Source organism: Haplochromis burtoni, unplaced genomic scaffold (genome assembly GCF_018398535.1).
Source record: "Haplochromis burtoni strain Fernald_Lab_line unplaced genomic scaffold, NCSU_Asbu1 Contig_362, whole genome shotgun sequence".
Taxonomy (NCBI): domain Eukaryota; kingdom Metazoa; phylum Chordata; class Actinopteri; order Cichliformes; family Cichlidae; genus Haplochromis; species Haplochromis burtoni.
The window spans coordinates 392589-407184 of NW_024582723.1; the positions used below are offsets into that span (position 1 = coordinate 392589).

Consider the following 14596-nt stretch of genomic DNA (forward strand, 5'->3'; position numbering starts at 1 on the left):
AGCCCACATTGCACCTGGAGTGCTGCGTCAGGAGCCCATCTTTAGAAGGGAGGCAGATGGAAGAAACCTGCGCGCTGTATAACACAGAGATCTGATGTAGCCAGGGAATTCACTCCTTTCAAATCCTCGCACAGACTGCCAACAGTGGAGCCACTGCTCTTCTCAAACACAAAGCCTGATGGCCGAAAAAATCAGCCAGAAAGAAAGAAGTTCCAATCGCTCGGCTAAGTCCGGGGATAAAGATTTTGTTCTTATTCTAAAGTTACTGGAGTGTAACCGTATGCACGACATTTCCCCCAGAATGAAAAAAACAAAAACCTGAAGCTGTTTTTTGTTGCAGCAGACAAAGAGCTGCAGGTATTGCATCCTTATGTGACCACACCTTTCTTGCTTTTGCATTCATCCATCCACTCCAGTTTACCCCAAGGATAATCCAGTTCCAAAAATAGCCCCCACCCGCAAAACACTCTGCCGCTCTGTCATCCTCGCACACATGAAGGTCTCCTTTCCTCCACCTTACCTCCTTGTCCCCCACCCCCCTCCTCCCTTCATGTTTTCCTTTGATTACCTCCTCTGCATGTTCTCTCTCACCTCTGTGTCTGCCTCCCTCTCCCAGCCTTAACGTTTGTTGCTGTTGCCTATTTTTTTTTTGCTGCCACCACAGACCTCTTCAGCTGCAGCTGCTCTGCTCTGGTGCTCAATGCATTTTTAAACAGTCCATCAAGTTCTAGCACAACTTGTTTTAAAAATACTTCTACTGATTAATTGATGGAGGACGCTTGGGAGGTTGGACGCAAACCAGGAGGGCCACCTTCTCTTCTAGGCAATATAAAAATATGGCTTTTTATCGCAGTCCCCAGTGATTTTGTAATCCACATGAGTGGTACTGCAGAAGGTTGTGACGCTGTCTGTCTGCCTGTATTGTGTGTGTGTGTGTGTGTGTGTGTAGGCAGAGTGATGGATGGATCATGAGTGTGTTTAGGTAGCTTCAAAGCCTCATATTTTCCTGTGGTCATGTGCATGGATTTGCCATTTGCATGTTTTTGTTTTGCACGGTATGTAGGTGGAAGGAGCAGCACATAAGAGCTACTTTTAGCTCTTATGTGCCGTTCAGATTTATTGTTTTGCTGTCATGTGAAGCAGAAAGCTGGAAGAAGTGAGGAGGTGAAGATGCCAAGTAGGATGCAAATCCTGAAAACAGACTATACTGAGACTGAGGCAGGAGAGACAGATGGACATAAGGAGGAGAGACACTGAAACAGGAGGGAAAAATAACAACCTGTTGAGTAGTTAAGATGTTGTTCACGTTTGCTCCGTCTTTACTTCTGTCTGTTTCAATCCGTTCCAAAAACTAGTTTTTCTTTGTGTATTTTTCTGCTGTGTTACTGGCTCCAGCATTCTTATACTCTTAAACTTTGCTTCTCAAGCGCTCAAAACCATTTTACTAACGTCGGCGCTGGAGAACGTGCTCAGATTTTATATGTTGTGCTACATTTAAAAGTCATGCTTTCAAATTGTTAATATCACCATCAAAATACTGTGAAGCACGAAAAGGAACATTTTCACGGTACACTCATGAAAAACTAAGTGCACCCCATTATTGTGTAACCTATCGAACCACCTTTAGCAGTATTAACTTAAAGTAATCATCTTCATCTCCTCTTCTTTACAACGTTGTTTCAGTTCGTTGAGGTTTGCAGGCATTTGTTTATCCAGCTCTTCCAAGATCCCACCACAGAATTTCAATTAGACTGAGGTCTGAACTTTGACACGATGATTCTTGTCTTTTTCAGCCATTCGGTTGCAGATTTGCTTTCGTACATCAATTTTAGCCAAAGATGGCCTCGCATTTGAGTGAATAACACTTTGGTATACAGAGGATATCACTGCAAGATGATCCAGATCATAATCCCTCCACCACCGTGCTTAACTGTTGGAATGAGGTGTTTGTGGTGATATGCTGTTTGGTTCTCTCTAAATGCGACGTGCACTTCATCGTCAGACATCTGCACTTTCGTCTCCCGAGAATTTGCTGGGAAGATCGTGTCATGTTGTTAACACACATCCGAATGTGTCAGACCAGAAAACTGCCAAGATTTCTGCTTTTAGGTGTTCACACTTGCTGATGATCAGTTAAACGAGTGCCTTTGATTAGCAGATTCTGGCTGCTACGTCCATTCTTATGGGTATACTTAGTTTTTACAGGACTGCATACAGTATACTTAAAGTGGAACTGAAGATTCCCAGTTAATTTTAGTTAGCGCTGGTAACTGTAACTGCAGTTTCATACTTTATGTGTCAGAAATCTTGGGATGGCAAAAACACACTGCTATAGGAAGTCAGGCAACTGGCCTTTTTCCATCATTGAGCAGCTGTGAGTGATTTGAGTTGATGCTCCATGTGGCATTAGTCTGCTAACAGTAGGGTGCAGTAAAAGGAGCAAAAGGAGTTGGTTACCTTGCTGAGAAGCTGGGGAAGCTGCTGTTCTTCATAACAGCTCACTGTAGCTGTGTCTTCAAGATAAATTGCTCCATACAATATTTCAAACTGTCAAAAAAAAGAAAGAAAAAATGACCAATGTCTTCTTTTTCAGGAACATTTTAATGAGCAGTGGCTGGTTAGTGCTAAGCTCACTGGGAACTTGTGGTTCGCCAGCTAAATGCTTCCACGGTGGAGCTGCAGTTGAAACTGATGGGTTTGCATTAGGATTAGGTTAATGCAAACCCATGCAGGACCGTTTCTGCAAATGTAACCATGGACACCAAGTCTGTATTTAAACAAATATATAAATCTGGCAACTGATAGACGTCAGATTCCTATTTTAACAGAATGCTGACAAAAAGCAATCATTATTCACTTGATACATTGTTAGAAAATTTTTTAATTTTTCTATTTAATAATACATTAACATCAACATCGCATGTACTGCTTTGGATTCCTCTCTGGGGATTAATTAATGTTTATTTTCAGCAATAGTACTATTCAAGTGTATTTATTTAATATATGGATTATTTATACATGTATTGTGCCTATGCTGTTATGTTACCTGTTATTAATTTCAATTAAAATTCAAATTTACTTTAGCACATGTAGTTCGCAACTTTTAGCTATTAAATAACAAATTTCCTTCAAGCCTCTTATCGATAAGTGAGTCATGTTCAGGCTGTTCCCTTAAATTGACCCAATTCTGACACACACCTGCCTGCCTTCCAATATCAATTAATTTATCAGCTGCAGTATTAAAGAGGAAGAGCAATAATTCCTTTTCTTGGGTCTGAGATGGACTCTGCTCCCCAGTGTCTCATGACGGGCATACCAATAACAGACTCTGCGAGGTTGTGATGATTGCGGATGGAAGGAAAAGCCTGTGAGTGCCATGCTCCATGCTTTGACTCAGTGTGTCACATTTTTAATCAAGAGGTGAGAGAAATGTCTATATACCGGAGCTGAAGTGAGTGTGAACAGAGCGAAGGCTGAAAAAAGGGAGTTTAACCGCTCGCTGAACCACATTTCTGAAATTCATCTTGCCTCTTTTAAGACTGTATTTGATTATGAAACAATCACAGCAACATTATCAGTGATGAGGAGGTAATAAGCTGCAGATTAGTTCCTGTGACGTTTGTTATGAGTCACGTTGAGACTTGGCTCTGCTTTCAACTTCCTGAATACCTGCATAAGATGCTGTGAGATTGAATATTTCTGTCCTTTCATCTTTCTGTCTTTGCACCATAGTCTTTGTTCTTCATTTCCGTGGGTAAAATAATGTACACTGTGATTCATATTCCCCACTACACTTTAGCTTCTCTTCTCTGTTAACGCATCTCACAGCCAGACGGTTACAGCCTCGGGGTTGGCTTGTTGCTCAGCTGGGTTTGCCACAGATGTTCTGCTTCTTTTCTAAAAAGGAAAAGAGGTTACAGGTGTTGTTGTTACTTAAGCTTAATTAAAGCAAATGGCTGGTGTCTTTTAAATGCCAAAGCATTGTAAGAGCTGGAATAAATCACTCGCCTTATGCCTCAGAAATGCATTTATGCTGCTTATTATGTTGTACCACAATAAGTCTGAGATTATGTGGTGATTACAAAAAAGCTGGAAAGCTATAACCTTCTGTTTTTGGTTATTGTAAAACAACTTACATATAAAAAACCCAAGCATATAATTCAGAAAGTATTTTTGTGCTATAACATTGTTATCCCCAAACAAGCTCCCCGACCTGTACACTGTTTACTCTGCTGCGCTATATCACAGACTGAAAAACTGTCACTTCAGCTCCCTATCCTGTTCTGATTACACTGAGTTCAATCCAGCCACAGCATACAAAGTACCTAAAGACCTGGTCTAGCATAGGGCTCACATATATGTTTTTAAAAAAGCATCATCTTATAAAAAGGAGTAATTGTATAGTCTTCTTTCTGCTCGAGCAGTTATTGTCAAGGTGTGTAGTGGAGAGAATCCAACTGCAAGACACGCATGCAGGTTGAAAATAAAAGTAGGATGAGCGTTTGTTGGCTAAAGCAAAAGTTCAGCAAATACCAAATTCAGAAAAGGGAAAGAAAACAGAACGAGGGGGCGAGTTCAACAGGAAGATCTGACAAAGGAATAAAGGGGATGAACTAGGATTGGATATAAACAGAGGATAGATTACTCAGTGTGACACAGCTGGGTAGATAGAAACATGGCATGGCTATGATAAAGACACAGACGTACAATTGATTTAATCCCTCAATGGTGTAATTCACTTGTCCAAATACTATATTACAATATAATATGTTATATTATATTACTATATTTCCAAATACTATACTATGTATAAATGGTTACTATATACAGCACAATATGTATATAAATCTACATATTAGCCAGTTTTAAGCTATAACATATAACACCACATGTCCAATGTTAACATATGCAACAGATGCAAAACATAAAAAAAGACACTGAAATTTTGTTGAAACAGATACTAAGTGTGATGCAGGTCTTTCACTCTCACTTGTGTTTGCTTTTCAAACCACATTTAACATTTTTAGTCCGTATGCTAGACTGAAAAGAAACCCGTTCTAGACCTGTAATCAAAAAGATGCTCTGTGGGAAGTGGTAGTTACTGATTAATTACTGTTCATGTATCGATATAGTTTTAGCGGATAGGTGGAGTTAAGGTCAGCGTTTACCTCAACACAAAGTCACAAAACAGTTTGGCAATCGTAGCACGATCTCACAAAAGATCACACAAACTTCCTTCCCTTACAAAAAAAGTTTGTGTATTCATTCAGACCACACTGAATGGAGAGATTACCCCAAGTTGGAAAGGTGTCACGCTTCGATAGTATTTTCTTTGCTTCAGTGGGAACGTTGCCAGAGTCACAGCACTGAATCTGCAGAGCAGAAGCTGGGATTCGGGTCACCGAAAATGTAACATGTGGCTTCCCGCTGTGTTGCACACTAATGAAATGAAATGCAACCGTAGAAAGAGAAGTGCAAATGGAAGCTTGGATCCTTACAGCATGAGCCTTGTCTCTGCAGCTTCTGCTGTTACAACCTCTTCTGCAGCGGTAATAGGTGTGAATTAACTTCACATCATGCAGAAAATGATAGGCTGACATTTTATCAGCCATCGGCAAATTCTTTATTGCTTTGTTGAAACCGCTCAGAGAGACAAATCGTGACAGGTTGGACCGCACACATTTAGAAACACAAGTGTGTCTATACATGCAAATCAATGTGCAGATAAACATCACTAAACGCGCTCCTAGACCTATAAAGGAATAAGCTCTCAAATTCCTCACATCAAACGTGCTCTGGAAGTTGACATATGAGCCGCACAAAGCTAACAGATGAGGGAACTGTGGAGGCGTTAGATATTCGTGAGGTCAAATCCACCTCCAATTCTGCTTCTCGTGTGCTTACCACATTTGTGTCTCTGACTTCCTTCCTGTAAATACCAAAAACAATCAGAGTCCTAAGATGTGTTTATGAGATGTGTGAAAGTTAACTCTGCTCTGCATTTTTGTAGGTGATGATTCTGTACTTCAATCCCAGTGTGTTTCGATGTATCCTCCTGAGGTGGGTTCGCCTGCTGGGCTTTGCCATCATGTACGGGACCGTCATCCTGAAGCTCTACAGGTACCGTAAATAACAGGCCATAAACGGTGGACATAGCAGCCCATTAGTTTCTAGACTCCACAATTTGAAGCTGCTTTTTCAATAAGGTGCACATGTAAAGCACAACCACAGGCACCACTTATCAGTCCAAAAAGCACGAACAACACAAGTATAGTCAACCCTTTCTGGCATTTCTATGTCGATGACATTCAGTTGTACATAATAATAATGGATTGCATTTATATAGTGCTTTTCGAGGCCCTCAAAGCACTTTACGTTACAATTCCACTATTCATTCACTCTCACGTTCACACACTGGTGGAGGCAGCTACAGTTGTAGCCACAGCTGCCCTGGGGCAGACTGACAGAAGCGAGGCTGCCATATCGCGCCATCGGCCCCTCTGGTTGCTAGGGTGTCTTGCCCAAGGACACAACGACCAAGACAGACAGAGCTGGGGAGCGAACAGGCAACCTTCTGGTTACAAGATGAGCTTCCCAAACCCCTGAACCACGATCGCCCTTTGTCTTTTAAGCCTCACCGGATGGATAGGCTGTCCACCCCGCTAGTGCTTAACCACAATTAGTGATTGTCCCACAATCAGTGTTAATTTTGACAGCAAATTTTGCTTTAGTTTTTTTTTTTTTAGCTTTGGCCATAATATAGCTATCTAAGTTCTTTTAGTTTTAGTTGACTAAATATCATAATAATTGTCATAGACCAAAGCTAAGGTTGATTCAGTTAACTGTAGTGTAAACTGTTGGAGAGTGTTAGTGTTAATGTGCTCTTAACAATGTTATGCCCGTCTGAATGTTATGTTGGAAACAGGTTCCTGTGATGTGGCTAACTGTTAGCGTCTCAGAAAGTGGTCATTAAATGTCCTTGTCATGATAAGTCTGTGGCAGGCAGGACGCAGGACACAAATGCAGGACACTCAAAGGAATAAACTCAAAGAGGCTGCAGAAAAAACTCCACAAACAATAAACTTAACAATAAACAATAAACCAAAAGTAGAAACTAATACAAAACACTAGGAAACCTGGAGACAAGAGACTAGGGACGAGGAGCACGGTGGGAAACACACAAAGCATGAGGGTGTGGATGACGTTGTTGACGCGACACAGACAAAGAGAACCACAAGGCTTAAATACACAAACTGACAACGAAAGGATGGGGAACAGATGATAACACAACAGGAACAGGAAGCAACACAGACTAGACTCAAGACACGTAAGCTTAACACAGACATCAGACATGGCAACAGGGAGGAAACATAGGCGAGGTACCAGGGCGAAACAGAGACACAGAACAGAAACCAAACCCTAAGAACCAGAAAATCTTAAGAATCAACCTGAAACATAAAATAATAGTAATAAGAATAAAAACCACTGAGTCAACAGATTCAGGACCGTGACGTCCTGATAAAGGCTCTGAATTTCCAAGCATCATGAGGTTATAACATAAACGTTTGTCATGTTATCACGAAATGATTTACGAAACATCTTATTTTTATTGACATCAAATGGGAACTGTGTCCATATGTCCCTGACATTTTCCACGTCATTTTATAAACATCGCACATTTAATAACAGCATTGTTCAATTCAATTCAGTTTTATTTATACAGTGCCAAATCACAACAACAGTTGCTTTACAAGGCACTTAACTGTGTCCTTTAAATTTTAATTTAATTTTACATCAAATTTACATCCACAAAAAATGAATTACACCACATATATAATGACATCATTATGTTGTCTAGCAACCACCTGATGATGGACTAAAATCACAGAGGAAAAAATACTGTAGGCTGGACATGTAGGGGCGGATTATCTAGAGAGACCAAATCCATTTTTTGTACCAGGCAGAAAAAGTATTATTTTTATGATTGAATTTAGGAAGTTTAACATGGACATCTGTGGGAAATGACTCATTTTTGGAGCCATCCGCCCATTTGAAGGAAATGCTGTTTTTGGCACTTCTGTGTTGGCTTAATATTTCAATCCTGCTTCCAGTAAACTAAAACCAAAATCACCATTTGGGATGACATTTCCTGTTTGCTTTGTGACTGCTCTATGAAGGATTATGATTAAATAGCAAACCCCTGCGCAACACATGGGCGATATGGAACATACAAATACACACACTTTTGCTACAATCACACTATGATACATTATATTATGACACACAATTCTAATCTCAAATTCAATTCAGTGCTCAGTTGAACTGTCAAAGAAGCAAATATATAAAATTGTGAGATTTGTATAAAATATTTGCACGTGCCTTATAGATGCAGGAACTCACAGTGCTCTATGCAATGTTTATGCAAAGTTTTATTATGATTGGTTCTTATGTAGGAGGAGATAGGGAACATACAAATACTCTTGGATCATTATAATATGATTTTACTTTAAAACACTAAACTGAAAGCAAAAAATAAAAGTTAAAAAGCCTCTGCCTGTGTTGTTAACTCGCCTCATACGTTTTCTTCTCCCGTCCCTTCTTTTCTTCGAGCCTCTCCTGGTCCCCTCCTCTCCCTTACATCCTGTCTCCTCTCCTTCTATTAACTTGCTCATGAGTTAGTCTTAATTTCAATAATTCAGCCATCTCTTAGTATGCACACACGTGTGCCATCTTGGCACGCATGTGCTTTAGCTTCCTGCTCTTCGGCTCCGGGCTGTGTTACCGAGATGGGAGAAGGAGGTCAAAGGCCGGCCAGAGTGTTCCCTTGGCAAAATTACCAATTTGATTTTTTTCCGAGCTCGCTGAGTGGGAAGTGTGCCCCGGGGGCAAGATCTTCCAGTCCAGGCCCACAGAATATATTAGAGATGAGATAGATTTGTCACAGTCTGGTCCAAAGATAGCAAATGAGCAGGGTAAAAAATTGAAACAGACTTTTTTCTATGTCCAGATGGTGATATATGGTGATATAAGAACATGCTGTTGTATATTGTTCCCTACACTGCTGCAACTGATGAGCCTAATATGCTGCATTTTTAGCTCCTTTTACAGATGCAGTAACATCAGGAAGTAATTCACAATAAATTATGTATGCATGATTTCTGTTGGACATGTAAGCACAACTCAAAAATGACAGGGGCCTCCTTTAACAGATCCTTCCTCCCCACTTCCTGTGCTGTCCGCTCTTCCCCCTGAAACTCAAAGGAAATTACAGCATGAATCAAATCCAAACATATTTACCAAGCATGAATGAATTGAACTGATTTAGCAGTTTCTCCCTGCTCATTTTATTTCAAATGAGTATGCTAACGTGATCAGCAGCCAGGGGCGTGAGCAGCACTTACATACGATTTCTCTCAGTCGTTTCTGATATTCAGGCTTGTGCCTCACGCTCTCTCCCTGCTCCACACAGGGTGTTAAAGGTGTTCCTGTCCCGCACGGCCCAGAGGACACCTTACATGACCAGCTGGCGGGTCCTGCGGCTGCTGCTAGTCATTCTGCTGGTGGTGCTGTGGTTCCTTGTGGCCTGGACGTCCTCCGTGTGCCAGAATCCGGAGCTGAGTCAGGCTCTCATCGCTGCGGGTCTCACTCCCGAGGGGCTGCAGTTCAGCATGTGTCTGCTGGACCGATGGGACTACATGATGGCAGTCGGTGAGTAACTTTGTACGGCTTTCCTGTAATTACACACGTCTGACTTTAAGTAAACCCAAATAAGAAACAGCATCGTTTTCCAGATAGAAAGAAAGTGCTACTTACCACTTAACTGGAAGGGGCTTTAGAGCTTACAGTTTAAGTTCAGGCTGCTTGGATAAGCCTTAAGATTAAGTTCAGTTTAGAAACTTTATTTTTAGAAAGAAAAAAAAAGCAGCATGTATGTTGATGATAAAACTTGCCTGGCAACAGTAGTCCAGAGGAGAACTGATGTTTTGCTAAATTTAAGTTTGACTTTTAGACATTAAAGAGTAACTTAAAGCAAAAGATCTCAAACATTTTCAACTCAAGCATGTTTCTGAAATCTGTTTTTTGGTATTCAATGCAACATAAAGTTCATCCTAATGATTCACTGTAACATTGTACACGACCTAAATTCATGAAGAAATATACATTTAAATGATGAGTTTATTTTTTAAATATGCAACAGTGCATTTCCACATCTTCATTAGTTGAATTTAGACAGTCCTCTTGCCCATGTACCCAAAAAGGAGTGGTGTAAAGAAAAGGTATGTCTCCCAACTTTTCTGACCCCATCTTCTGCCTTACTCATATTGTCAAAATGTCTGTTAATGACCAGATTGTATACCTTTGTTATAATAAAAAATATTTGAGTAAATGAATTGGAAGGAAGCCGTGGTTAGTGAAGGCCCACATGCCCTTGAATGTATGTTACAGTAAATCTCTTAAAGACAGATTCTTAAAGCGGGAGGCAGTGATGTGCACCTCACTGAAGCCGGCCTGACAGCAGGGGAGACTAATCTTGTTTGGAAAGAAGGGAATGGATGGATCCCTGAGAGATGCTCGGCCTGTGTGTGAAGACTGATAGACAGGCAGGCAGGGAGAGTGGAAGTGGCAGGAAAGAAGAAGAAAGGAGCCTGTGAAGTATGAAACTTGTAGGGATGTGGGCATCGATGCACAAAGAGTTTTGCACCATCACAGGAGTGGAGAATTTGAGAGAAGGAAACAGGAGGGAGCCGGTAAAGGAAGGACAGTTAAGGATACTCCAGAGACAGGACGGCGGAACTGCTGTGTTTGTATGTTAGCGGTGACAGCCTCTAACAAACACCCCGCTCTGAACAGGCACCGACCGCGGGAATGATTTGCATCCACGCGTGTGTCGTTGTGTATTTAGGGGGAGCGTTCTTGATGAGAAGGGAAATGAGGGAGCCCCGCTGTCTGCTCTGACAGCAGGCATAAACATGCTGCGGTGTGCTGAGGCTCCACTGAAGGACAGGACGCATCTTGCAAAGCTGCTTTGGAGGATTTTAACAACAGTGCGGTTCACGCTCGTGAAAATGAGCCTAATTTCTTTTCTGTGTTTTTTTCCCTCGTCCTGTCATAATTTCGACATGAGAACGCATGTCAGCGCAAAAATGAACATGACATAATATTTTGCGCTAAATTGTGAAGCAAAGCAGAGCTGATGCGAAACATTATCGATTATGTCACCGAGACGCGCTTATTGTAAATCCTCAATTAATCTGTATTATAGTTGGAGTTGTTATCGTTTCCGTCTTGGAAGCAGATCTCCATGCATCCTGATTCAGAGGCTAAGCACTACGCAGTTTATAGAGCGACCTATTCATAAATATTAATGATCTGTAATCACTGTAAAGACTTTAGGGAGTCATATCCCAGTGTGATCTTTGGCATGGGTGTCGGTGCTCTTTCAAACAAACAGGACGACCTGTGACAGACTTTCAGTTAGAGTTCTCATAAAAAACTAAAAGTATTTTTTTATTTGGAAAAATTGGCTTGTTTTTTGTTTTTTGGGGGTTTTTTTTTTACTGGCAATAAAAGATGCATAATGTTTTGTTCTACTGCAGACAGAGATATATTAGATTGCTCCCAGTCATAATTTCATACCTCCATAATGCAGCAACCCTGTAGAAATCCCGTCCTTCACATTTCAAAATAATTACTATTGATTTTGTAACTGATGTTCTTTAAAATATAATTACACTGACACTTTCGATGATAACGAGCTACTGTAGCCGTGCACAGGTACTGCACTGTATATTCTGTAAAGTGTTGATACTGTGACGGTGGAGACAGCTGGCGTTTTAAATACATCTTTCCAATAAACTGCTGTCGACCCGAGATCAGAGATGAGATGAGATTCAGTGATAGCAGGAATGTGTCACCGTGATGTCGGAGAAGCAGCTCCTTTACAGAGGGGAGAAATCAGCGCAAACATGAGGAAGTCGTGCAAAATTTAAAACTTGTACATCTTAAATGTCATTATTGCCATAGTAACACAAGAGCCAACCACGGTTCAGAATCATCTTCTCCTAATTTACCTTTCTAGAGAAATGATTTCTGTTTTTGCAATACAAATGCTGTAAAATAGTAACTAAATCAACACCCAGAAGAATAGTTCAAACTTTATCAGGGACACCTGTTCAGCTTTTCACTAATACGGATACTCAATCAGCCAATCACATAGCAACAGTGCATTTAGGCATGAGAATATGACTAAGATGACTTGCTAAAGTTCAATGGGGAAGAAAGGTGATTTAAATGACTTTGAATGTGGTATGGCTGCCGATCTGCTGGGATTTTCCCACTCAACCATCTGCAGGTTTTACAGAGAATGATAAAAAACAGAGTTCTCTGGGTGAAAATGCCTTTCTGATGAAGGGGGTGAGAGGAGAATGGCTGCTTTATGCTGATTAGATGGCAAAGGTAAAACAGATAACAGTAATTCAAATAAGCACTTATTACAACCAAGGTATGCAGAAGAGCATCTCACAGTACAGCAGCAGAAGACCACACCAGGCATCCCTCATCTCAGGTAAGAGTGAAATAGGACAGTGGTAGACTGGAACATGTTGCTAAGTCAACAGATCCACCCCAGCAGAGCATCCCAACATCTTTGGGATGTGATGGAATTGCAGCTGAGAATTCTGCAGCTACCGTGTGATGCTATCATGCATTAAAATTTCTGAGTAACAGTAACGTTTCCAATGCATTTCTGAATCTATACCAGAACAAATTAAGGCAAGATGGGATCCAACACTGGTACTAGCAAGGAGTACCTAATGATGTGGTTCATTCTCTTTTTGAGGAAGAGGTGAGACCAAAATAAAGAATAATAAACAAAGTGAAAACTCATATATGCAAGCTTTTCAGGGATGACTTACTCTTTTGAGCTCATTCCTGGATTTTTTCTTTTTAAAGCCAGTTTTATTAAAAAAAAAAAAGGAATTTCAGAAAACAAGCCCCACCATAAGCTGCTCTCTGTGTTGCTGTCGCCCATGGTGGGAGATGCTGCCGTTGGAGGTGGTGAAGTAAAAAGAGACGTCTGGGTCAAAACTCTTAAAAAGCTCCCATGCATTTCTGTGCACCTTTCCCTTCTGCGTGGCCTTTTCACATTCCCTCATACGGCCCTCTTATCTTTTATTACAGTCTCTGCATGTCAGCCCAAAGCCTCCACAGGGTTCTCATTCAGACATTAAGCTGACACATTCAGATGGTGTCAGATTAATGGAAAGGAGTTTGAAGGGAGCTTTAAATTCTCTCTCTCTTTTTTCACTAATACTTTAGAGTCTGTGACAAAAAGATTAAGGTTTTGGAAGTTAAATCTTGTACAATTCTGTAAGTGTAGAAAGGTTAGCCTGGTGGTGTCCAACCAACCTTTAGAGCTCGGTGTTTGTTTAACGTGTTGTTTCTTATTTCGCTTAAACCATGCACAGACGCAAAAACAACAATCGATTTTGGTTTCAGTGGGTGTTCTGCCTTTTTGTCACAGTCTAACATCAGGGCTTACTTTTTCAGTGTAGCCGAGCAAATCAAAAAAACAACCCACCCACACGTAAACAACACAAATTTCAGTTTTTTGGGGGGGGTTTTGTATAAATTTCACAACTGAAATATTCACGTTTGATTGGTGAGCTTAGGGTGGGCTGGAAGGCACTTTAGTTGTTTTCTTTTCCTACTTTTTGTCTTTATGCTTGGGTTGGCTAATTGCCTCCTGGTTCCAGCTTCGTAAGGAAGGTATCGACCCTCTAACCTCACTCATAGAAAGAAAGCAAATTAGATCATTTCCCAAAATATTGGACGATTGCTTAAAGGTTTTAGGGTAAATTTAGTATATTGTGCTGTCAAAAGACAACTGTCAGCTACAGCGGATGAATTTCATACAATATATGACCTCCCCTGTTTTAGGTGGCAAATAGAAACTAAAATTCAAACATTTTTGTCTTTTGTTGCTCAGCTGAGTTCCTGTTCCTGCTGTGGGGCGTGTACCTGTGCTACGCTGTCCGCACCGTACCCTCGGCTTTTCACGAGCCACGTTACATGGCCGTAGCCATCTACAATGAGCTCCTCATATCGGCCATCTTCCACATTATCAGGTGGGTGGAGAAAATTTGATGGAACCAGCATGGGTGGGCATGATCAAGGGGGTGGGGGGGGTGAGAGAAAGAGATATGCTGATGTGAATGCCTCAATTATGCTCTCTTGTATACTGAATGAAAGAGAGAAAAGAAAAGAGGAAAATGTGGGAACAGAAGGTACAAGAGACACATGAAACAGAGCTAAGAATGCGGAACAATCGAGCATCTTACCCTGACTTGATGAAAATCTCGCTGAGAGTAATAAGGAGATGGCACAAACAGTGGCACAGAGCTTAATGACTTTACCCCTTTGTACAGCACAACCTGTTTAATCATAATCACAGAGATATTTGTCTGTTAGAGCGCCTTTCACAACTGCAGAGCATGTCAGATGAGAGTTCAGCCGCCCCCCTTCATCAGGGAAATGAACAGTGTCACGGCAGGGTAAGCCAGTTGAAAGGAGGTGAATAAAAAATGTCTTCCCCAAG

The 14596-nt window shown here is 41.0% G+C and overlaps 1 protein-coding gene across 2 annotated transcripts in view; it reads left to right on the forward strand.

Annotated features, from left to right (window-relative positions):
* Nucleotides 1-14596, forward strand: part of LOC102305139 (probable G-protein coupled receptor 158) — an 81230-nt gene that overhangs the window by 51239 nt on the left and 15395 nt on the right. For both annotated transcript variants that reach the window (XM_005943191.3, XM_042228886.1), the window contains 3 exons: nt 6011-6120; nt 9470-9708; nt 13988-14126. In XM_005943191.3, the coding sequence (XP_005943253.1) occupies nt 6011-6120; nt 9470-9708; nt 13988-14126 (488 nt within the window). The remainder of the gene's footprint in view (nt 1-6010; nt 6121-9469; nt 9709-13987; nt 14127-14596) is intronic.